This window comes from Gasterosteus aculeatus, chromosome 7, assembly GCF_964276395.1.
Source record: "Gasterosteus aculeatus chromosome 7, fGasAcu3.hap1.1, whole genome shotgun sequence".
Taxonomy (NCBI): Eukaryota; Metazoa; Chordata; class Actinopteri; order Perciformes; family Gasterosteidae; genus Gasterosteus; species Gasterosteus aculeatus.
The window spans coordinates 650,186-675,704 of NC_135694.1; the positions used below are offsets into that span (position 1 = coordinate 650,186).

At 50.6% G+C, this 25,519-nt stretch overlaps 3 protein-coding genes across 10 annotated transcripts; all 3 read left to right on the top strand.

Annotated features, from left to right (window-relative positions):
- On the top strand, window positions 1-5,071 carry LOC120822078 (zinc finger protein basonuclin-2). Its single transcript, XM_078107436.1, has 6 exons — window positions 1-46; window positions 2,395-2,570; window positions 2,644-2,709; window positions 2,914-3,303; window positions 3,393-3,924; window positions 4,184-5,071. Exons 1-6 carry the CDS (start codon window positions 1-3, stop codon window positions 4,825-4,827), a joined length of 1,854 nt encoding a protein of 617 aa, XP_077963562.1. The 3' UTR covers window positions 4,828-5,071.
- A 289-nt stretch (window positions 5,072-5,360) lies between these two features.
- LOC120822079 (uncharacterized) lies at window positions 5,361-8,146 on the top strand. Its single transcript, XM_040181434.2, has 6 exons — window positions 5,361-5,672; window positions 5,955-6,057; window positions 6,194-6,309; window positions 6,380-6,621; window positions 6,700-6,752; window positions 6,983-8,146. Exons 1-6 carry the CDS (start codon window positions 5,483-5,485, stop codon window positions 8,010-8,012), a joined length of 1,734 nt encoding a protein of 577 aa, XP_040037368.2. The 5' UTR covers window positions 5,361-5,482; the 3' UTR covers window positions 8,013-8,146.
- Window positions 8,147-11,747: 3,601 nt separating this feature from the next.
- Window positions 11,748-22,944, top strand: LOC120822080 (uncharacterized). Of its 8 annotated transcripts, none has more exons than XR_013468226.1 (21): window positions 11,749-12,077; window positions 12,344-12,444; window positions 12,582-12,651; window positions 12,725-12,855; window positions 12,938-13,026; window positions 13,119-13,218; window positions 13,304-13,347; window positions 13,616-13,693; window positions 13,907-14,103; window positions 14,713-14,777; window positions 14,859-14,965; window positions 15,066-15,168; window positions 15,261-15,363; window positions 15,789-15,828; window positions 15,900-15,951; window positions 16,024-16,132; window positions 17,792-17,875; window positions 17,997-18,114; window positions 20,723-20,813; window positions 21,331-21,678; window positions 22,024-22,944. XR_013468226.1 is itself a non-coding variant. In XM_040181437.2 (20 exons), exons 1-20 carry the CDS (start codon window positions 11,864-11,866, stop codon window positions 21,403-21,405), a joined length of 1,971 nt encoding a protein of 656 aa, XP_040037371.2. In that variant the 5' UTR covers window positions 11,749-11,863; the 3' UTR covers window positions 21,406-22,944. The 8 variants fall into 8 exon arrangements, 4 of the variants coding, with proteins under 4 accessions (XP_040037369.2, XP_040037371.2, XP_040037370.2 ...); XR_013468227.1 differs by having other exon boundaries at window positions 11,750-12,077; window positions 15,264-15,363; XR_005712623.2 differs by having other exon boundaries at window positions 11,748-12,077; window positions 14,713-14,965.
- The last annotated feature ends 2,575 nt before the right edge of the window (window positions 22,945-25,519 follow it).

The following is a 25,519-nucleotide window of genomic DNA, read 5'->3' on the forward strand; positions in this document are numbered from 1 at the left end:
ATGGCACATGGATCAGCCGGGGTTCAAACCGACAACCTGCGCAAAAGTACTTTGAGCGGCAGTGAAGTACTTTGGGTTGAAGCACTTTGATGTGAATCGGAGTTCTGAAGCAGTGAAGTGCTGACCCAAAGGTTCTGTGCGGGTCTGACGGGCCGGCGGCTTGTTTGTGACGCGGTTACCGTGACGACGGAGCAGGTTCCCTCCGCCGCACCTCAGGGGGCGGAGTTTCCCTCTGCTGCTTCGTTTGGTGCGTGACCTGGTTCCACACACACACACACACACGCACACACACACACACACACACGCACACACTCAGGACAGCGAGGAGGTGGTGCTGTTGCTGCCGTTTCAAACACGACCCCTCTGAGAGGTTCTTGTTGGGAAGTGTGTCAACAAACTATTATCACACACACAGACACACACAGACACAGACACACACGCACACACATACACACACACACACACACACACACACACACTGTTATCATCTCATATTCTAATTAGTACGACATCAAAACAGGAAAGAGGTCCACCAGCTCCCAGCAGACACTCAGTCTGTCCAACAGGCCCACCTTCACTGCGTGTGTGTGTGTCTGTGTGTCTGTGTCTGTGTGTGTGTGTGTGTGTGTGTCTGTGTGTGTGTGTGTGTGTGTGTGTGTGTGTGTCTGTGTGTGTGTGTGTGTGTGTGTCTGTGTGTGTGTCTGTGTGTGTGTACACACCTCACATCAGCATCAGAAACTTTTCAGGTCATTTCTGCGTCTGTCATTTATTGCAGATTTCCGTCTCTTTGTTCTTTCTGATTGTTTTGTTCTTTGCTGCGGGAATCGAACCCGCGTCCTCGTCCCCGTCCGTCCTCGTGTGTCCCTGCAGGTGGCCTCCTTGTGTGTCTGCCTCCTTCCACCTTGCGGCTGCCCAGCTGCCCCCGATCTCCCCGGGGGGGGGGGGTACTCATCAGTTTAAAATAAACCAACTGTAGTAAAAGAACTTTTTCTCAAGTTAAAGTTCTGAGTGCAGATGTTTAACGCTTCCTACCTGTGACCTCTGACCTTTCTCCTAGCTGGTTGATCTGAAGCTTGTTAGCGTATAAACACACACACACACACACACACACACACACACACACACACACACACACACACACACACACACACACACACACGCACGGTATTAAATAAAGAGTGAATAAGAAGATTCACCGTCCAATCAGAACTGTTCAGCTCCTTCAGAAGGAGGAGTCAAAGAATATGGAACCTTGGAAAAAGAGAGAGAGGGAGAGGGAGAGGGAGAGAGGGAGAGAGAGAGAGGGAGGGAGGGAGGGAGGGACAGGGACAGAGACAGGGACAGGGACAGACGTGGGACACTAGTGAAGGATTCCCTGAAGCTTTTCCTGTTGCTGCTGATTGTAACGACGAGCCGACAGGTCAGTACGGATTCATATTAGTAGAATAAATGACATTGCATCTGTTATTAGATATAAAGTGTAAAAGTGTTTTTTAATATTTGTCATTTAAATCTGTTTCTGCTTCGCAAAATTGTCTCAAAATCCAAATTCCATACATTTAAATTACTCATCCATTCATATTAATGTTATTATTGCCATTGATAAAAACAAATGTGGGACAATTATTATAATTATTACATATAATACGTATTACATATGTATTTCAATAATTAATAATAATTGACATAAATTAAAAAACTACGGTGAATGATAATTAATGAAATCATTTCCTTTTTGAATTTGTTTTCCAGCTTAACATTATTTACATTATTTACATTTATACAAATATAATACTATTAATTAACAAAGAAAAATAAATACTACTGGACCTTTACAAGCTCTCGGCGATCATCAGTATATAAATACCTTTATGTAATATGAATAAATAATATCATAAGAGAAGAAGAGTTATTGCTGAATTATTACCTTTGTCTTTTGACAATAACTGACTGCAGGACGGAGACATGAGGAAGACTCGGGACTCTGAGGAGGTACAACAAGAATAATCACTCACGATGTGTATTATAGTTGTACGTACTTTCTCTCACACACAATAATAACACACAATCTTCAGTCCGTCAGGTGCACAACGTCCGGCTGCAGCTGTGCGTGTTTCAGACCAGGAAGTGCCCAGCTCAGGTCATGTGACCGCTGTGGACACGGCTGGGTCGCACACGGTACGACACGCACACGCACACTCTGCAGATGTGTTCAGTCGCCACGGTGACATGAAGTCAGGTGTCGCTGTCATCGCATCACCGAGAGCATCTGGAGAAAACATCTGCACACCACGATGTGGTGAACACACGTCTGCTGGCTTCCTTCCTCTGAATCGACACACTCGCGTTTCCATTTCACACCTTTGGTTTGTGTTTTTTGTTCTTTCTCGTAAGCTCTGGCGAAGCTCCGCCTCCGGGCCCGCCCGCCTTCCAGCGGCGGCCCGGTGGAGGTCGCCCTCCCCGGGCCGGTGTTGGACCTGAGCTCCCTGGTCCTCTACGGCGCTCAGGCCGTCCCCGTTCGCCTGAAGATCCTCCTGGACCGCCTCTACAGCGTCCTGAGCCCACAGCAGGTACGGCCGGTGGCCCCAGACCCGCTGATCTCACGCACGGTGTCACATGTCGCATGTTCTGCGTCCTCCTCAGGTGGGCCACATACTGCACACGCTGGGCTGGAGTCTGGGGGACTACGTCAGAGGCTACATGCTGCAGGTACGTTATCGCAGATCCTTGATGAAGAAAGAATGCAGAGAACATGGAAGAAAGATGGAGGACGGACGGTTAAAGCCAGTAAAAGGGGAGGAGTTGAACACGTCTCGACCAATGAGCGGTGGTAGAATTGCGCTCCGTGTGCTTGAGGGTTTCCTTCAGAATTCCGCGGGTTTGACGCGGCGCTCTGATGTTTTTCCCGCCCAGCACCCCGGCGGGAAGCCGCTGGACCGATGGCTGACGGCGCCGCCCGAGGAGGAGCTGCTCATCCTCCAGCAGTTCCTGCGCTTTGGCGAGACTCGGCCCATCGTGGAGCTGATGACGCCCCAGTGCCTGGCGGCCGTCGGTCACGTCTCCGACCTCCAGCCGAGCTCCGCCCCCGGGGGCCTTCGGCCGGACGGCGACGCGGTGGTCGAACGAGTCGCTGGGCCGTTCGGATGCGCGAGGGGAGACTTGCGTCCCGTCTGCCGCTACGAGAAAATCAGTCTGGCCGACCACAAAGACACCGTCGGCCATTTTGAAGACTTTCCTGAGGTGGCGTCTTTGCTTCTGCCTTTACCCTTTCCGAACTCCGCCCACTTGGCTCCTCCCATCCAGGTAACCAGAAGCGCTCCATCACTTAATGGCAGAACCAAGCTGCTTTAGGTCTGATTTAGAGGCTTTTGCTTCGTCCACTTTTACACCAGGAGCTCCTTCCTCCCAGTAAGCTGACGCGATGCCTACGGAGGCTCAGTGGGGCCAAACCGCCCGAGAGACCGGAAGGAGGAAGAGCGGAGGGGGGCGGTCCGATTTCTATGGTTGAACCAGGTTCAAAAGTCAAAGCAGACCCCGAGAAGCCAAATACGACCGACCTCCAACTGGCCAAACAGGAGGACACCTCCTCCATCTCGCCTTCCCTTAGCTCCCCACTTGCTCCTTCTTCTTCTTCCTCACTCCATCGGTCCTTTTCCTCCTCTTCCTCTTCTCCCCTGAGGATTCCCCCGAAGCTTCACGGCTCCTCCTCCTTCGCTTTCAAGTCCCTCCCATCCTTCTCTTCCTCCTTCCTCTGTCCTCTTCCCAACGCCTCCTTTCCTTCCTCTCTCCGTCCTCTCGCATCCTCGTCTTCCTCCCTCTGTCCTCTCCCCTCTTCCCTATGCTCCCTCCCTTCGGTTTCCCCCGCGGGGGTTCGCAAGGGGAGAGTCTGCTGTGGGGTTTGTGGGAAAAGCTTCTATGACAAAGGTAAGAATATTTCTGCTTCACATCCAGTGTTTAGAGGTGAGGGGAGCTCCTCAGGGCTCAGGCTTAGATCCCCTACTTATTTACTTGTTGGTGTTCCACAGGGTTCTATTTGAGGTCCTCTAACTTAGTGTGTGTCTCAGGGTTTATAAATGGCTGCATTCCAGGTTCTCCACTGGTCTTCAGATGAGAACAACCACACACACCTCAGTGAACCGAGCTCACCGAAATTAAGTTCCCCGCCTCCCTTCCGTCTCTGCAGGAACTCTGAAGATCCACTACAACGCGGTCCACCTGAAGATCAAGCACCGCTGCACAGTGCCGGGCTGCTCCATGGTCTTCAGTTCGCTGCGCAGCCGCAACCGACACAGCGCCAACCCCAACCCCCGGCTGCACGCGGGGGCCGATCGGGACGCGCACGGCGCTCACAAGGGAGGACACGTTGGCGTCCTCTGGCGACAGGACGAGGACGCACGGCCCAACGGGTCGAACGGCGATGCGGACCCTCGCCGCGGTGCGCCTCCTCGCCTTCGACGCACTCCGAGCCGAGACTCTGAGGAGAGCCTGACCTCGCCGGGGTCACCTTCGTCTCTCGCCGCTTCGGTGTACGAAACCGAACGCTGCCGGCGCCCGCTCGACCCTCACGCCGACCACGCGGCTCCCGCCCACCTCCCCGGGCCCGCCCCCGTCACCGCGGGGCCTCGAGACGTACGACCTGCGTCGCGCGACGAACGAGAAGAGGCTCACGAGGCCAATTGGCAGCGGCGGTCCGGTGACTCTTTGCCAAAGAAGAAGCCCAGGAAGTCGAGCATGCCGGTGAAAATAGCGAGAGGAGGGAGGGACGGGGGAGGGAAAGAGGAGGAGGATGAACATGAGGGGACGTTCCATTGGTCTACAACTTTATAGACACATTTTCAATCAATAAATCCACACCAAGATTATTTGACAATCCTAATAAACTCTTTTCTTCAGCTTATTGGAAGCCGACTGCGGTAACAGTTTTATTCTACCTATAATTCACCTGAAAATACAGTTCATATGAACACTGCATGTTTAACACAGAAGAGTTATACGTCATAGTGACTTCAGGTACTGCATATGTGATAGAAATGATAAAATGTGTGTATTTAATAAATCATACCTCTCTGTCTCCCTCTTGTGGTCATTTTCCGGTTATTGCAACATTTACTGCAACAATTTAATTATTAATTAATCCTAAAGGGTTTGATCAAATATCACTGCAACAACAATATAATTGAAAAACGAACAAAATATCCTTACGTTTAAAATACATGAATTCAAGAAAACATTTTTTAAATGTTTGATATTTTTCACTCCAGTCCTTTTCCCAACTATTATTCTTCATTTTTAACTTGTATTCGTGCTTTTCTGTGACTGTCTCAGCATGTAAATGTTTAACCACCATCGAAGAAGAGGCAGAGAAGGAACCTTTGACTCTGGTCTCCGTTTCCCCCCGGACGGATCCTCTGTGCGGAGCTGCGCTAGTAAACACCGCCGGGCGGCTGAAGGTCTGGAGGCAAACTGGTCCCGGTCCTCTGACATGTCCAGCGGGGGGGTCCTGAGGGGCTTCGTCGCGCGCAGGCTCGCCGCCGCCTCGCGGGAGGTCCTCGCGCTCGTGGACCGAATCGTAGCCGGATACGAGGAGGAGGCGTCGGGCTTCAGGCGGGAGATCCGGCGGCAGGAGGAGCAGCTGGAGCTCCTGCGGGGCGAGGCGGCTCGCTACGCGGCAGGTGACATTTGATCCTCCGTGAATAAATATTCATCACCGTCGTTCTCTAATTCGGCTTCGCTGTAACGGACTTCCGAGCACTTCATTTCTATTTTGGACTGAAATTGTTCTCGTCTTCGGTTTTACCCGCGCGGTGCTTCATGTGTGAGACAGCAGCTTGTTTCTGGTCATTAAATCATCTCTTCTGTTGCTGGGAGGGTTTAGAAGAGCTGATCCAGCTGTGAGGATTTGGCATATTTGCGGTCAAAATAAAGCACATCGCACATTCTCCTAAAACATCCAGATGTGAGCAGCAGCGGGATTCTCGGGCCTCTTGAGGAGGAAGATGATGAAGTGGAGGAGCAGCCGGAGAACCTTGAAGACTCCACAGACGAAGCTCCATCGAGGTTCCTTCGTGTTTATTTGCATCTTATCTTTTGTGTTTGTTCTAATCAGCAACATGTTTATTTATCCAAGTAGCGGCGGACAAATCCTCCATAATTCCACTCAAATGTACCAACGTGTTGATTGTTTTCCGCCCAGAGAGCCGCATCCGCAGCGCCAGCCAGGCAGACCTCAGATCAGCGACGCACAGAACCACCTGGACCTCCGGATCCGGATCCTGGAGGACTCTCGGGCCGACGTGCTCTCGACCGGCGGTGAGACGCTTTTCCTCGTTTCTGCCCAGTGGAGGTTGGAAGGCGTCCTCACGGTGTCTCCTCCCCTCAGCTCTGAAGAAGTGTCCCACGCTGAGGCTCAAGTGTCCCCGGGGCCTGCGGGAGCCGGACTTCCTGGACCTGCTCCGGTCCTCCTTCCCTCAGCAGTGCGGCGGCGACGGGCGCTTCGAGGTCCTGACGTCGGACCGGCGGCGGCGGCTGAGGCCTCTGAGGGTGGCGGCGCTGACGGCGGAGGAGATCGACAGGAACGCCGGCGGCTCGGGGGGGAAGTCCACCATCTACATCCGACTCAAGGTGGCGAACACAAGAACATGATGATGATGATGATGATGATGAACAGCTTCGTCTTAAATCACTTTGCATCACTTTTAGACAAACACGGGTCCACAGGCCGCCGCCGGCGAAGACGCAGCTGGACCTCGGAGGTGAGACGAGTGTGAGACGCGACGCATTCAGTCGCACGTGAAGTCTGAATGTTGAAGGTTCTTTTGTTGCTTTGCTTTCTTACACACAGATTAATAAACCAGAACTGAAAACTTGTCCAAAACCAGAAGTTTATTTTGAAAAGACCGAGTGGTCAAACTTGGAAACACGCTCAGGAGAAGACGTCTGAGCTCCTAACTGGACATTAAACCTTCTCATCTGTCCCCGGCAGCCCTCAGGAGGTCGAAGGCAACGGAGACATGGAGACTGAGGACGGAGGGACGGCAGAGCCAGCAGGGAGTAAAGGACGCGGTAACCATGACGTGGAAAAGGAGGAAGGAGGAGGAGAAGAAGCAGCCAATCACAGCGACGAGGACTGGAAACCAGACGGGAGCGACCCGCTGCTCCAGCCAGAGGCGGCGAGACAAAAAGCCGGAGGTTCTGCCGCCGAGAGGACGGAGGACGTCGGCGTTCCGTCCTGCCCAGTCTGCGGCGCGCCGTGCCAGTCGGAGGCGGAGCCGCACGACTGCAACGTCTGCCGCACCGCTTTTGCACAGAAGGCGCCGGAGGACCGCCGGAAACTCCAAAAGGCGGGAAAACCCAACAAATGCCCTCAAACCCGCCGCAAGGCGCTAAAGAGGCAGCCGGGGGCCGCCGCCGGCGAGAAGGCGCACCTGTGCGGCGTGTGCGGCAAATCCCTCAGCGACTACAGATCGCTGACCCGCCACAAGATGACGCACTCCGGGGAGAGACCCCACAGCTGTCAGACCTGCGGGAGGCGGTTCAAGCTGCCCGGGACGCTGAGGCAGCACGAGAAGATCCACGCGGCCCGCGAGCGCTCGCACCTCTGCGACGTCTGCTGCAAGATGTTCCTGACCAGCAAGCAGCTGCAGATCCACCTGCGGACGCACAGCGAGGAGAAGCCGTACCGCTGCGGCGAGTGCGGCCGCGGCTTCACCACCAAGGGGCCGCTGACCATCCACATGCGCGTCCACACCGGCGAGGCGCCGTACCGCTGCCCCGACTGCGGCTGGGCCTTCAAGCGCAAGATCAACCTGGACAACCACGTGACCATCCACTCGGGCCTCAGGCCCTTCGTCTGCGGCGTCTGCGGGAAGGCGTGCGCCCGCAAGTCCTACCTGACGGTGCACATGAGGACGCACAGCGGGGAGAGACCGTACAAGTGTCCGCTGTGCGACAAGGCCTTCACGCAGAGCCACTGCCTGAAGACGCACAGGAAGAGCCACGGGGCGGCGACCTGAGACACCGTCCGCCTGCCGCCGCCTTTACTTCGTATTTATGTGCTGCTGTAAACATCTGCAGATGGGGATTTGAACCGTAGTGTTTGATGTGTAAGTAGTAATCAAGCTTAAAAAATAAAGGACTTGTTATTGTTCACAGCGCGTCTTAATGATCCGATTCAGATAAAAAACTAAATGATGTTTTTTAGTCCAAAACTTTTGGAGAAATTATGATTTTCATCAGATGGTGACGTGAGTTCAGCAATGAAGCGTAACGATTGGTTTATTAGTCAGTTTGCCTTTTATTAGAGAGGAAAGACAATTATTGTTATTTTGCATAAAACGTTTCTAATCGATGATGTCATTGATCACGTTTATTAAATGGACAGTTAAGTACGTCGCTAAAAAGTGTATAAAACCTTTGGAGACATGAAATATAAATAACGTTTAGAACATACTGCATATATATATATATATATACACACAACGTATAATAAAACATCCATCTGTTTCCTCAGTGATTCACACACATCTGACAGCGGCTTTAAGAACAGGTGTGTTTTTTTTCATGCAAAACACATTTAATGAATGTTTTTATGGTAAATTTGTATTTCCCATTATTGTGTCAGTGGGAGGCGAGATCACCACTATTTGAATACCAGCAGTTTGTCATCTGTGAGAGATCCAACAAACAGTCAAAGCCACAGTCAATTATGATGTTTATTTAAACACGTTACTCATAATATCATTATGACAGTTGGACAAACTACATATTATACTGCAGTGAACACAACTTCACACATCTTTAACTTTTATAAACACAAAAAATACATTTATCAGAGAAACTATTTTCAACAATTGAATTTACTTTATTTATTTCATTTGCAACTGTCTGTTTGTCTTCTGATTAGTTTGAATAGACTTCAGCTTCCTCTTTTTATTACACGTCATGTCTGAAGCTGCTGGTTTGGTTTTGTTTGTACGAATGGATTATTATAAAAAAAATGTAAAACTTTAAATGATACACGTACGATTCTTGATAAAACGTTGAGTAGACGTTGGAGAACGTAACCACGCTCACTGTGAGAGGAACATTTGCCTACTTTGATTCATGGGACGATGTTAATGAGTCAATGCAAAACCTGTGCTGCTTCCGTCCGTCATGCTGACACACGTTCTGCGACCAGGACGCCGTCGTGAGGCTGGAGGACGACGGCGTGGACCAGGTGCGTCTTCCACATTCAGTGCATTAGCGTAGCAGCGAATAGCTCTGGCTGTATTACATATCATTGCTATTTTATATAAATGTGTCATTTCAAAAATAATGTTTTTGAGCTTTTACTGGATTTCAGTTTGTGTTTTTAGTTTCGCTGAAAAGGCTCCGAGGAAAATGACTGAAATATCTGAACACCTCTGAAACTGTGTGCACACATTCATGGTCCTCAGAGGAGAATCCCTCCGACCTTCGGTTCCTCAACGGATGGATTATCGTGTATCTTCTTGTCTTCCTCACGAGGCTCCTGATGACTTTGAAGAATCCAACGGGTCAAAAGTTTGGTCTGATTGAACTTTTCAGAAGTTGCTTTACGTCCTTTTCTTTCCTCCTCAGTCGTCCTCGCACAGCCGACATGTGGGTCAACTCCTCCGCCCTGAACTCCTCCGCCCTGAACTCCTCCGCCCTGAACTCCTCCGCCTCAAACTCCTCCGCCTCAAACTCCTCCGCCCTGAACTCCTCCGCCCTGAACTCCTCCGCCTCAAACTCCTCCGCCCTGAACTCCTCCGCCCTGAACTCCTCCGCCCTGAACTCCTCCGCCCTGAACTCCTCCGCCTCAAACTCCTCCGCCCTGAACTCCTCCGCCCTGAACTCCTCCGCCCTGAACTCCTCCGCCCTGAACTCCTCCGCCTCAAACTCCTCCGCCCTGAACTCCTCCGCCCTGAACTCCTCCGCCCTGAACTCCTCCGCCCTGAACTCCTCCCTCCCTTCAGCTCATTGCTCCCAACACACAGAGGTCATTTTAATCAGCGCTTCCTTCACCAAAGTCGCCCTCCTGGTGCCCGTCTGCGTCCTGGTCCTGTATCTCGGTCGGCGGAGATCGTCGGCCAGCGACTCCGACATCTTCGTCCACCACGCGGCGGCCGGCCAGCTGATCTGGTGCTTGGGCGCCGCCCTCGTCCACGGCGGCTTCTTCACCGGCCGCCCAGAGGCGATGCTGACTGGGGGATTCCTGCAGTACGTGACGTACCAAGCGGAGGCCCTCTTCCACGTCCTCACCTGTGTGGAGCGGTACCTGGCCGTCGTTCACCCCGTCGCCTACCTCGGGCTGAGGTCGCGCCGGGGGGCCCGGATCAGAGCCGCCAGCGTCTCGTGCGTTTGGCTGCTGGGTTTGGCGTGGAGCGGCTCGGCAAACCTGCTACTCCCGTCCTTAGCCGGCGTCTCGCTCCTCGCCGTCCTGCCCGTGTCTCTGCTCATCGTATCGTTCTGCGGCCTGTCTGTCCTGCGCGTTCTGATCCGCTCGGGCCGGGCGAGCTGGCCGGCAGCAAGGCCCGAGTCAACAGTACTCATTGAATTCGCTCATCGCGGCGCCTCTGAAGTGTTTCTCTGCCGTGAATCACCTCTGAATACACGAAAGCCTTTAAGCGTTTAAATCGTCATCGCAATCCTGTTAAATATGGTTAAACGTGTGAACTTATAGAGAAGATATCGCACAATAACGCATCTGTGGACGTGTGCTGTGGTGTCGTCTCAGATATTTGTAGTGGTTTATGAGTTTGGGGGTTTTCCTCTTGATTGGGCCCATAATGAGATTTCATCCAAACAGAAAACAGCTGCTTTGGGAAGACGAGAGGACACGTTGTGGACGGATGAAGCTCACTTCGTCATTTCTGCAGCGTGTTTCTGGGCTCTTTCTCACTCTGTGTGACGACGAGCTCATTCGACGCCTGAAATGATTAGTTGATTTTAGCGAGTCTTTAGCCGGCCTGCGAGCTAAGCTAAGCTAATGTCCGTCGTGTCGTGCGTTTAGTAGATTACATTCCCGAGGAACAACTAAGGAACCTTTTGTCACCGTTTGTCTGGAGATCAGAGTCACATAAGTTGCTCCTCTAATTACCTTCATGCACAACTTCATCTTAACAAGCACATTTATAGATTGAGTTTTATTAATTAGTGAGAAAAGGCCGTTGTATGAGTGGGAATTACTTTGTTTCATCATAAAAGCTTCATTCCAGGTCACGTGAGCGGTTCTGTTACATCGTGTAAAGTGCCAGAAATAAACCAACGATTTCATTTTCCTGTTAACACGATTTATTTGAGCTGAGACGCTTCAGTGGAAAATAATCAAATATGTTTGAATGACTCGCTTTCATTTGAATATCTCAGATTTGTCACACACACAAACATGAGGTATTCAAAACCATCCATTAGGCCGCAATGCGTTTGGGATAATCAGACTGTTCTCTCACTCACACACACACGCACACGCACACACGCACACACACACACACACACACACACGCACATCATTATCAGTGACCAGCGATCAGATACGACACATCTGGCAACACGCATTGCTGATGGTTTAGATTTAGAAAATATAATTATATTATATTTTCATGTATTATTAATGTTGTTATGTTTGTATTTTTGTTCTGTCTCATATATTGAATGACACAATAAACACAAGTCCAACACAAATGGAAGTACCACAAAGTTCTACTTGCATGTAACACAGTGTTCTCCTGCGCGCTATCAGGAGTAGTTTACTGCTGAGCGCCGTGTTTCCGGTCGGACTGCTTTTACGGACGGACCGGTGCACCTTGGACTCTCTCGTGACTTTTCTTTTCTTTCTCATGAACAAAGTCGCGACTTAAACATGTCCAGCGTGCAGCGTGTCCTCCGCCTCGCGGACAGGTGCAACAGGTGCCGTTCGAGCTTCCGGTTCCTGCGCGTTAGCTCGCGCGTTAGCTTCTCATCGGGTGTAACGGACCGACACACGAACCGTTACCGACGCTACACAACCTCGGCCCGGGCCGAGCCGGTCCGGATCGGCTGCGCGTCCGGGTTCTGGGGGGACACAGCGGCCTCAGGTAGGGCCACAAACACCTGTCACACAGGCTAGTAGCATTAGCCTCACGATGCTAACGCGCACTGACAGCAGATGAACTTTCCCATTGTGGAATAAAGAAATAATAATAGTAATACTACATTATTTATACATATATATATATTTGTATCTGCCATGAGTAAAGTTAATAAGTGACAGTGAAGACATCGTTTGAAGTCATCTTGTGTCCTTTTGACACAATAACCCTCGATAACAACCCACGTGATGAACATTCCTGACTCCCCGCAGTGCCTCAGCTGATCCACGGGGGGGCGCTGGACTTCCTGGTGTTTGACTACCTGAGTGAGATCACCATGTCTCTGCTCACCGCCGCCAAGAGCAAGACGCCCGTGAGTCCTCCGTACCGCGGCGCCTCCTCGCCGCCTTTCCTAACCACCCCTCCTTGACCCCTGGGAGGAGCGATGTGTGTGTGTGTACACGTGTGTGTATGTGAACATGTGATGATCAGGCATGATGTGTCTCGTAGAATCTGGGTTACGCTCCGGACTTCGTCCACGTGGCTCTCGCTCCGTTTATCAATGACATCCACAGGAAAGGTGAGCGACTTGAATACTGTCTGTGTGTACTTCATGTACACATACGTAGTATTACATCACCACCTCCTCTCAGGTATCCGCGTGGTCAGTAACGCAGGAGGAGTCAACCCTCTGGCGTGCGCCGAGGCCATACAGGAAGTCATCAGGAAGGCTGGCCTGGACCTCAAGGTTGCCGTGGTGACCGGGGACGACCTCATGCCCCACGTAAGGTTGCGTCATCATCAGCGTCTTTTGGCAGACATACGATTCTGACCCCCCCCCTCCCCCCCCCTCGCCCCCCCCTCAGAGAAGCAGCCTCTCAGAAGTAAAGCTGGCGGCTGACGGCAGCACGCGGCCGTTACCCAGAAGCCTCCACAGTATGAACGCTTACCTCGGGTACGAAAAGCTGTCAAACGGTTGTTTTCCCGTCACTCTCTTGCATGTATTCATATGAATAAGTAACCCCCCCCCCCCCCCCCCCCCCTCAGGGCTCAACCCATCCGCCGCTGTCTGGACCTGGGCGCTGACATCGTGGTGTCGGGTCGCTGTGTGGACAGCGCCGTGGTTCTGGGTCCTCTGATGCACAGCGTGCGTTCCACATCAACATGAAGGGATACAATTTTATATATATATATATATATATAAATATATTTAATGAGGTGTGTGTTTTCAGTTTGGGTGGGGGAGGACGGACTACGACCTGCTGGCCTCCGGCAGGTAAACACACCTGGACCACAGCTGGGCTGCGAGGGGGAGGAGCTGGAGGCGGAGCTTCAAAGCAAAACGTCAAACATGTCAGAAATATAGAAGAGTCACTTTTCTTTTCATGATTGTGTGTGTGTGTGTGTGTGTGTGTGTGTGTGTGTGTGTGTGTGTGTGTGTGTGTGTGTGTGTGTGTGTGTGTGTGTGTGTGTGTGTGTGTGTGTGTGTGTGTGTGTGCGTGCGTGCGTGCGTGCGTGCGTGCGTGCGTGCGCGTGCGTCTCAGCCTGGCGGGTCACCTGATCGAGTGCGGCGCTCAGAGTACCGGTGGCGTTTTCACCGATTGGCACAAAGTTCCCGACTGGTGAGACGATTTGAATACTCCCTCCACGCTTTTATTCTGAAGGCAGAACACCTGCGTGGAGTGTCACGCTGTCGTCGTCCCGTGTGTTTGCGTTTCTGAGGAAGTGACATCATGAGGAGGAGGAGTTTGTCATTGCAGCCGTAGACAATAACAGTACGCGGTGTATAATGCGACCACGTGAACGGCGCCCTGAGCAGCTCCGTCACCTCTCAGGGACCTCATGGGCTTCCCGGTGGTGGAGGTCTCCTCCGACGGCTCCTTCGTCCTCTCCAAGCCGCCCGGCACCGGCGGCCTGGTCTCCTTCGGCACGGCGGCCGAGCAGCTGGTGTACGAGATCGGAGACCCGCGGCGCTACCTGCTGCCCGACGTCACCTGTGACTTCAGCCAGGTGCTCATCCAGGAAGTAGCAGGTACCCAGAGAGCGAGGGGGGGGCGGGGCGGCGGGCGGCGGGGGGGGGGCGTCTCCGGGGACGCGACCGCTGGCTGAACTCAGGAATGTTTTCAGACCCCAGAAACCATCTGGAGGCGATAAACAAACCCTGAATAAACTCTTTATCGTCCGTCGTGTCCCCGGAGGAGTAAACAGGTCCTCGGGTTGAACCCGTCTGCGGCGCCTCTCGATAAGTCGCTGGTGACTCGGTCGGTGAGCGCCGGCCCGATGAGGCGTCCGGTGAACCCGCCGCGTCCCGCCGAAACACCACCGAACCGAACGCCACTCAGCAGAGACGAGAACTAACAAATCCTCATCGTTGTGCTTCTTGTGCCGTCGCCGTCACCACGATGGAGATAAGCCCCTCCCCCTCTGCGCCGTGAATGAGGCGGATAGCCTCCGTGTCCCGCAGGAGACACGCTTCCTGCTTGCGTTCCCCCAAAGCACCATGGGAGATTTAGCAATGGGGGTTAAAGCTGCAACGTTGAGATAAGGAGCTGCGTGTGCGTGCGTGTGTGTGTGCGTGTGTGTGTGTGTGCGTGTGCGTGTGTGTGTGCGTGTGCGTGTGTGTGCGTGTGCGTGTGTTCAGGCGTTGACGGAGGTGCTGTCACAGTGACGGGGGCTAAAGGTTCCCCTCCATCACATGACTACAAGGTAAACAGCGTTTCATTTTTTCATGTGTTGGAAACGTTCTGCATCGCACACACACACACACGTGTAGCGTGTTTGAAACAGGTCTGCGCCACCTACATGGACGGCTACAGGGCGACGGCGGTGTGTCCCGTCGGCGGCCCGAGAGCGGCGGAGAAGGCCAGAAGAACCGCCGAGAGCATCATCAAGCGGTGGGCGGAGCAACGGAAACGCCTCCACCCGACCTTTGTGTGCCGCTGAGGATAACGTGTCTGTGTGTGTGTGTTTGCGTGTGCGTGTGCGTGTGCGCAGCACCACGCGGATGCTGGAGCAGTTGAAGATGGAAGACTTCTCCTCCGTCAACATCCAGATCCTCGGCGCCGAGGACACGTACGGAGCCGACGCCCGCTGCCAGGTGACCTCGGCTCACACGGCGAGGAGGTTTACAACGTGAAGGAGGGCTAGCGTGTGACTGACCTCTGACCTCTGACCTGTTGTCTGTGGCAGCAGAGCTCCAGAGAGGCGGTGATCTGGATGGCCGCCCACCACAAGCAGAAGAAAGCTCTGGAGATCTTTGCCAGAGAAATCGCTCCTGCAGGAACAGGAATGGGTATTTTACTTTGAAACTCTCCCAAACACTCGCCTACATTACCCACAGTGCAACAGTTCTGTCTAAGAGTTGGGCTGTGTTAAAGCAGCAGCTCATTACACAAAATCAGAATTGCTTTACAATTTTATCCCCATTTTTAGGGCCATTTTCACAACTTTCTGAGTCTGTATCGAGAGTTTCACAATAAAAGCATCAGACTGGATGAACAGACTGGAATTAAGTGGCCTCACAGCAGAAATAGAAAGTCGCTCTCAGTTCGGCTTCAGGTCAAATAAGACCTCGTGCTCCCCGTCACACACAGTGGCACATCTTTGGGTGTTTATGGTGACTTGCTGCATAACCCCCGTGTGACTCCGGACTCTGGCTGACAGGAAGCTGAACTCAGACCAGCTGCTGGATACAAACATTGTGTCTTCTCCTCGCAGCTCCCGGGCTGACCGGCATCGTGGGCGGACGGCCCCGAGTGTGAGTTCAGGACACACACACACACACACACACACGCACACACAATGACCCGGGTGCAACGTCCTCTGCAGGTCTCCGGTGCTGAAGCCCTTCTTCTTCTTACACCCCAAAGCTGAGCTGAAGGTGAGTCTCCGTCTCAAACACGTCGTCGTCTCCTCATGAACACAATGGTCGTCATCGAATGAAACCCTGCAGGTGGACGTCCACGTCGGGGGGGAGCTGGTGGAGACTCTCAAGGAGGCGGGGCCTGACCCGCTTGAGCAGGAAGCCCCTCCCACCTCAGCACAGGAAGAACCCGACGCAGGTGAACCGGCTCACCGGAGGTTCCAGGGGCCTTGACGAGACCCATATGGTCTGTAATCAAGCGGTCCTTGAGGGTGTTTTGGGGGTCCTTTCGCCTTCCTCAAGGGCTCCCAAAGGGTCCTTGAGGGCTCCTGGGTGCTGGAAAAGGTCATGGGGCTCCATTAGTCCAGAGGTCCTTGAAGAGGCTTCATTTGCTCCTAAGAAGGAGCCTAAAACCTCACTGAGTGGTCTCAAGTGGTGCTTGAGGGGTTTGGGGGGTTCTAAAAAGGGGCTTGGTTAGTCCTTGAGGAAGTTCCAGGGTCCTTGAGGTTCTTGATTCATCAGTTATTGATTACGGACGACAGAGTGCTGTGGAGGGATTTGTTGCGTTACTGATCACACGTCATTTATCTGACGCTTTTATCCAAAGCGACTTAAATAAGAACATTTAACCATAAGGACACAAACTCAGAAGAACAAGAAACAAGAAAGTGTGATTTCCTCAAATAATGTACAACTTGCTGTAGATAAGAACCGTTATAAGTCCAATGTAAGTGCTCCAGTTAGTTAGTGTGTTAGTGGAGGTAGAGTCTGAAGAGGTGTGTCTTTAGTCTGAAGAGGTGAAGGCTCTCTGTGGTCCTGATGTCTTCAGAGTGATGACACACTGCTGTCTGCCTCCAGAGGGCGCCGTGTGTGTGTGTGTGTGTGTGTGTGTGTGTGCGCGTGTGCGTTCTTCACACACACACACACACACACACACACTTTTTGTCCCTCATGAACGGTTTGAACACAAAGCTTCTCTCCACATTAACGACGTCGTTCTGACGCACTGACATTCTTTTATTTCTAAAGGGAACAGAAACTGAATTGCAGTAAAAAAAAAAACACTATTACTTGTGCTGAAGTACTGTGATTGTTGTCAGGTATTGTGTGTAAATAACATGCCAACTTTTTTTTTTTTTAACTTAATGCTTCGGATTAAATAAAGAACCTGATCAGACATAAAACAATAAGAATATCATTTAGTTTAGTAACTTTATGGATGAAAATCATCATCAAGAATCATTTTACTGCATTGCTGTCATATATATATATATATATATATATATATATATATATATGTTTATAAAGTACATCTAATACCTCTGATAATCAAAGTGCACACGCACACAGAAAATAAGACAATAGAAAGATTAAAAAGGGAAGAAAAGAATATTTGATTACTTTTTTAAGTTTTCAAAATAAAAATGAGGTATTTCACAAACTATTCTGACATTTCTCAAATATTGTTTTAATCATTTCTTCAAACTTTTCCAATGTTGTACTAAAATTATTTCTCATTCTTTTTAGTTTAGATTTTCTTTTATAAAATATTTTACTTCAATGTTTACTTATATAGTAGTGTATATACAGTAGATGATAGTTTTCAAACATTTGATTTAAATCTGTATATTTTCTTGCATATATGAGAAATGATTTTTTAAATAGAAAAAACAAAAGAAGGATTTATTTACATGTTGACGTGAAGCAAAAAGGACAAAACAAAATAACGTTGCACTACTGGACTGGGACATCTTGGAGACAATAGTAACAAGATGAGGGTGACGTCGCCATGACAACACCCCCCCCCCCCCCCCCCCTCCCACGTCACCTGAGAGAAACCAGATGTTTGTCTCCCCAGGACTTCCCAGCGGACCACACAGCTACCGACTGGAGGATCTGGCCTACACCCGGAGCGGAGACAAAGGAGACTCCGCCAACATCGGTGAGAGACCAGGATCGCATGTTCAACACGTAGCAGGCTTAGCTTAGCGTGTGGAAGCGTAACGTGTGGACTGACCAGAGAGATGATCAGCGAGCCCCCTCCCCCCCCTTCCTTTCTCCAGGGGTGATAGCGCGTCATCCCCTCTTCTTCCCCTACCTGAAGAAGCACCTGACTTCTTCTGTGGTGGAGGACTACTTCTCCCACCTCATCGAGCCGGGCACCGACAACGCCGTCACGCGGTGAGCAGAGAGGAGGGAGAGGCTGTGGTTGTGTGTGCGCTCCAACCACAACACACACACACACACGGGGAGCAGTGATTGGTGCTTTGGTTTGTGTAATTACTGTCAGACCTTCAATGTCAACACACCACAGCTAAACATTCACTACACACACACACACACACACACAGATAATCAAACTGGGAAAAAGCACAGGTACAACTCCATGGTCTTCTTCTTAAATCTAAGATGAGGAGGTAGCCTAGCTTAGCATAAAGGTTGGGAACAGGGTGGAAAAACTGCGTCAAAAGAAATTCTGTAACATCTGTAAAGATCACAAATAATGACGCTGCTTGTTTTAAAAGTAGTTTTTTTATTTATGAAAATGCCTTTTCTCCGTTCTCCGTTTTCTAAAATCTCAGCTGTTATTTGAACATTATTTAGACTAAAAGAGAAGAGTCCGTAATGAGAACCGAACCATCTGGTTTTTGGTCTAACGTTTGACCGACGTTTAACATCTTAACCGTGTTAGTGGCTCCGCCTCCAAACCGCTGACCAACATTCAACCGAGCGATGCGGCTTCAAACCAGCAGTCCAAACTGACAAAGACAAAGACGAGTCATAGCGGACATCAAAGGCTCATGGAGGCCGTAGGAAATGTGAAACCAAAGCTTCATGAGTTAAAGCCGCGTTCTCACTCCTGCCCACCAGGGGGCGACTCCTCTGCTCCCATAGACGTCTATGAGGAAATGACTCTACTTCTCTGTAGTGACCAGCAGGGGGCGACTCCTCTGCTCCCATAGACGTCTATGAGGAAATGACTCTACTTCTCTGCAGTGACCAGCAGGGGGCGACTCCTCTGCTCCCATAGACGTCTATGAGGAAATGACTCTACTTCTCTGTAGTGACCAGCAGGGGGCGACTCCTCTGCTCCCATAGACGTCTGTGAGGAATTGACTCTACTTCTCTGTAGTGACCAGCAGGGGGCGACTCCTCTGCTCCCATAGACGTCTATGAGGAAATGACTCTACTTCTCTGTAGTGACCAGCAGGGGGCGACTCCTCTGCTCCCATAGACGTCTGTGAGGAAATGACTCTACTTCTCTGTAGTGACCAGCAGGGGGCGACTCCTCTGGTCCCATAGACGTCTATGAGGAAATGACTCTACTTCTCTGTAGTGACCAGCAGGGGGCGACTCCTCTGCTCCCATAGACGTCTATGAGGAAATGACTCTACTTCTCTGCAGTGACCAGCAGGGGGCGACTCCTCTGCTCCCATAGACGTCTATGAGGAAATGACTCTACTTCTCTGTAGTGACCAGCAGGGGGCGACTCCTCTGCTCCCATAGACGTCTATGAGGAAATGACTCTACTTCTCTGTAGTGACCAGCAGGGGGCGACTCCTCTGCTCCCATAGACGTCTATGAGGAAATGACTCTACTTCTCTGTAGTGACCAGCAGGGGGCGACTCCTCTGCTCCCATAGACGTCTATGAGGAAATGACTCTACTTCTCTGTAGTGACCAGCAGGGGGCGACTCCTCTGCTCCCATAGACGTCTATGAGGAAATGACTCTACTTCTCTGTAGTGACCAGCAGGGGGCGACTCCTCTGCTCCCATAGACGTCTATGAGGAAATGACTCTACTTCTCTGTAGTGACCAGCAGGGGGCGACTCCTCTGCTCCCATAGACGTCTGTGAGGAAATGACTCATATGACTCATACGCGTGTTTATGACATTGTAAACATGAGTTTATGATCTCGATCTCTAGTCTTCTTCAACACAGCATGATGTTCATTTAGTGATATTTATATTGTAGTCAGACCATAGAATGGGATGTTTCAGGGCGGGGCTACACGCTAGTTGACATATGCCGTCTAAGTCTTCCTCACTCCAAATAAGGTCACTTCCTGTTGACCAAAAAATTTTTTCCCAAAAAAGTTGACCAAACTCGAGGCTTCAAAGTGGAAATGTCTCACTTGTTAAATACTTACTTGTGTATCTTTATTTCTATTTTCCATCCTTCCGTCCTGTTGTGACTCAGCGCTGCGGCATGTTAGCCATTAAGCGTGATGACGAGGTGGGCGGAGCCAAGTCCGCTGCTCGAAACAGGCTCTTCATTAGTGAAGCCGCCGCTCGTTAAAGCTGCAGGCGGCACTCACACACACACACACACACACACGCACATGCACACACACACACTCACGGACTCTCACACACACACACACTCACACACTCACGGACTCACTCACACACACACTTACACTCACAGACTCTCATGCACACACAGACACGTGCGCGCACACACACACTCACAGACTCACATGCACACACACCTAACTACTTGCAGACACACAAGTTTTGCATTGATCACACTCGACACCACAACCCCCCCAACATATAAACGCACACAAACACACAGACATGCATTCATAACACAGGCCGTCTGACCAAAAGCTGAACACACACACACATTTTATAGACACACACACACACACACACACACACGCCTCAACATGGCCAATAAACCACCACACCAACACGTGGTGCCTGTCTGTCTGTGAGTGTGTGGTGAAGGTGTGCGTTGCTGAGGGTTAGGGTGTGATTTTCTTGTGTGTGTGTGTTTCTGCAGATACACTCTTCCAGGCATCCACGGCCTCAACTTTGTCCTGCAGAGCTCGCTGGGAGGGGGAGGGGTGGCGTCTCTACGCAGCGACCCCCAGGTAACACACACGCACACACAGACACACACTGCTTCCTGCCTCTCATCACAGCGTCCCTCAAAGAGCTGCAGAGGAACCAGGCGGAGCTGAGATCTAACCTGGTTCAAGTACTTTTCCCCCTCGATACATTTATTGTGTTTATGTTGTTTTGATAAAATATGATTCATTTATTAGATCCGATGCATGAACCATGTTTTCGCTCATGATGCCTGTTGGACCGTCAGTCATCAGCAAACTAGATTCTATACTTTAGATTTTACTCAAGTAAAATATCCGTTCTTCTGGCTAAAGGTTTGAATACGTCTCCTCTTCGTGGGGATAATGTCAGATACAACGTGCCCTTTGACCTCTTTATCTCAACCTCCTCCCACTTTCCTCCTCTTCTTCCCTTGTTTACTGCCTCCACTTTACATGAAAGAAACACACTCTCTGTGCCCACACACACACACACACACACACATTACGGTGGTTGTTGTTGTGGGAACAAACTGAGCTGTGATGTTTCTTCTTCTCTCAGGGAAAAGCTTACGGTCAGATGCTGCTGGACGTGAAGCTGCACGGACTCCCCGACCTCAAGTCCCTGGTGGACTGAGACACTCTGGACCACCACAAAAGAAGAGAGAGAGCAAAGAGAAACACGAAAGGACATTTTAGCTCAACAGAACGAGGAGAAACCAGATGAAACGCCAAACCACAGGCTCGGCCAACGTTAGCTAACGTTAGCTAACGCATTTAAATCAACCAGAGTAGATGATTAAGGAGCAACACGTTGAAATAGAGGAACACGACTCGCACTAAACCTGGGCTCCGGCTTCAAGGGACCTGACCTCTGTGACCCCGGCGGTTTGGAGACATCAGGCCTCAGGTTGGTGTGCGGACCCCCCCCCCCCCCCCACCTCCTTCACCTCGACGCGACCCGGCTCCGGTGTTCGCCGGCCTGCAGGAATGTGCGTCTGCTTCCACCAGAGCACCGTCCCTCCGGCTTCCAGGCTGCTTTTCTGTAATTGCAAACAGACCGAGAGTTTGTTCTCTACAGCTTCCGTCAACTCAGGACTCCCCCACCCCCCAAATCCTCCTCCTCCTCGGAGGAGGAGAAGAGATCTCCCCCTCTTTGGACGCATTACTCTTTCCTGGCAACCGCTTTGGTACTTTCACTTCTCTGATGCTTTGGGGAATTATACATTTTTGTGTATTTAATCTTATTTTTCAGCTGCTGCATTCGTGAGCTCTGAGTGTTTTCACTCAAACACAGAGAAGAACCACATGAGACCTTCTGCCAGGAAGAAAAAGCAAAACCACGATCCTCCGAACAGACTTACGGAGAGATTTACACGCAATAAAATCCTAAAATAACCCACAACAACGAGAGTCCTTCCACAAACAAATTGAGCACCGACGCGCGAGTATCAATCAACAAATATTCGCCTCAGAAGAATCCACGGGCTCCTCTGGAGTTCAACGGACGCCGCCGAGGTGGTCCCATCGTTTTTAGCGAGGTGTTGAAATCCAGGCTGTAAATTCCAGCTCAGTTTCCCGTTTTCATAAAAAAGAAAGCTCCGATTTCATGTGGAATCTCGCATCCGCCTGCTAATTAGTCACCGTGGAATAAGTTCTAGCAGCTAAATGTTCACACGTCGCGGCTGACGGGAAAGACGGTTTGGTGTTTGATTTTAAACCTTAAGCGACATGTTCTCTCTCTCAGTATGAAGCTAAATAGAAGGAACACTTGTAATATGAACTTCAGAAATAAATATGTTTGAAAAAATCTGTCCTCCAGAATATTCTGCAGCGGACGAGCCTGTTAGTCTGCACTGAACTCATGAATGTTCAGTATTTGTTGGTGAAAAAGCAGTGGCCCCAGGATGGAACCGTGTGTGTGTGTGTGTGTGTGTGTGTGTGTGTGTGTGTGTGTGTGTGCATATATAACATGGAGTCTGAGCCTTTCTTTGGGTTTATTCACCTCTTAAGTTTTAACATCACTTGTTTCTTCCAAGAACTTTTCTCCAAATGAAGTAATGAAAGTTTGATTTCTGTGCTTTCTTTATTTTTATCACTTTTAAGGAGCCAATTTAATTGTATGATTGTGTGGATACTAAACTGAAAAGATGAATTAAACGTGTTTTTATGCAAATGTGTGTGTTCATTAATCAGTGTGAGAGCTGCAGGTCGTCCGTCTGTCACGGAGCATAAAGGGAGATAAATGACTTCTCTTTGGTCTTTTGGTTACACACACACACACACACACACACACACACACACGTACACACACACATGTACACAAACGGAGAACCAGAGAACAGACAAGAGAACGACTGACTGACGATGAGGAAGTGACTCATGTCATCAATGTTGTTTAGTGATGATCAATAACTGACCTGAGACCAGTGAGTCTGACGCCTGTGAGCTACGATGCTAATTCAGCTTTTGTTTCAGTGAGCGGTGGCCCCTAAATGTGTCCTCCCCAAATGGCTGGAGAGCATTAACACACACACACACACACACACTGAGCCCCCCTCAACACACACACACACACACACACACACACACACTGAGCCCCCCTCACCACACACACACACACACACACACACACACACACACACTGAGCCCCCCTCACCACACACACACACACACTGAGCCCCCCTCAACACACACACACACACTGAGCCCCCCTCAACACACACACACACACACACACACACACACTGAGCCCCCCTCACCACACACACACACACACACACACACACACACACTGAGCCCCCCTCACCACACACACACACACACTGAGCCCCCCTCAACACACACACACACACTGAGCCCCCCTCAACACACACACACACACACACACACCTCCTCTACACACTGTCACTTAGCTTCCTTCTTCTTCACTTTGGCTCATCAACACACATCTCATCCTCCCCGTCAATCGACACCAGTCAGGCTCCCTCAGCAGGGGGGGCTCAGTGTGTGTGTGTGTGTGTGTGTGGTGAGGGGGGCTCAGTGTGTGTGTGTGTGTGTGTGTGTGTGTGTGTGTGGTGAGGGGGGCTCAGTGTGTGTGTGTGTGTGTGTGTGTGTGGTGAGGGGGGCTCAGTGTGTGTGTGTGTGTGTGTGTGTGTGTGTGTGTGTGGTGAGGGGGGCTCAGTGTGTGTGTGTGTGTGTGTGTGTGTGTGTGTGTGGTGAGGGGGGCTCAGTGTGTGTTTGTGTGTGTTTCCATAATCTAAACCCCTTGGGGGGGATCCTAATCCCCCCAAATCCTCCTTTTCTCCTTAAAGGGAAAATAAAGAGCAGCAGGAGAGTGAATGAATGAATGAATGAGTGAGTGAAAATCATTGAGTTACCCACAATGCTCGGGGTGTGGCGTCCCTCCAGCAGCATTCCCACAGTTGTTTTCGGGGTGAAGGACTTCAGACCATTTTTACACAACAAGAAATAACGTTTTCTCTCCTTTCTGGTTCTATTCTGATTTCACAATATTGTTTCTTTATCGATATTGTGACGTTTGATTAGATATTGTCTTAGATTTTATTGATGGTTTTTGTAATTTTGTAATATTTTGAGTTATTTCATTATCTTTATATTGGATTTTAAAATATGTTCAATTGTCTTTGAGGATCCTCTTGAAACAAAGTTATTTCAACTAAAGAATTTTCATAAAATCATAATGTTATTGTGCAAATATTTAGTAAAAGCAGAAGTCAGTGACCAGCAGGGGGCGACTCCTCTGCTCCCATAGACGTCTATGAGGAAATGACTCTACTTCTCTGTAGTGACCAGCAGGGGGCGACTCCTCTGCTCCCATAGACGTCTATGAGGAAATGACTCTACTTCTCTGTAGTGACCAGCAGGGGGCGACTCCTCTGCTCCCATAGACGTCTATGAGGAAATGACTCTACTTCTCTGTAGTGACCAGCAGGGGGCGACTCCTCTGCTCCCATAGACGTCTATGAGGAAATGACTCTACTTCTCTGTAGTGACCAGCAGGAGGCGACTCCTCTGCTCCCATAGACGTCTATGAGGAAATGACTCTACTTCTCTGTAGTGACCAGCAGGGGGCGACTCCTCTGCTCCCATAGACGTCTATGAGGAAATGACTCTACTTCTCTGCAGTGACCAGCAGGGGGCGACTCCTCTGCTCCCATAGACGTCTATGAGGAAATGACTCTACTTCTCTGTAGTGACCAGCAGGGGGCGACTCCTCTGCTCCTATAGACGTCTATGAGGAAATGACTCTACTTCTCTGTAGTGACCAGCAGGGAGCGACTCCTCTGCTCCCATAGACGTCTATGAGGAAATGACTCTACTTCTCTGTAGTGACCAGCAGGGGGCGACTCCTCTGCTCCCATAGACGTCTATGAGGAAATGACTCTACTTCTCTGTAGTGACCAGCAGGGGGCGACTCCTCTGCTCCCATAGACGTCTATGAGGAAATGACTCTACTTCTCTGTAGTGACCAGCAGGGGGCGACTCCTCTGCTCCCATAGACGTCTATGAGGAAATGACTCTACTTCTCTGCAGTGACCAGCAGGGGGCGACTCCTCTGCTCCCATAGACGTCTATGAGGAAATGACTCTACTTCTCTGTAGTGACCAGCAGGGGGCGACTCCTCTGCTCCCATAGACGTCTATGAGGAAATGACTCTACTTCTCTGCAGTGACCAGCAGGGGGCGACTCCTCTGCTCCCATAGACGTCTATGAGGAAATGACTCTAC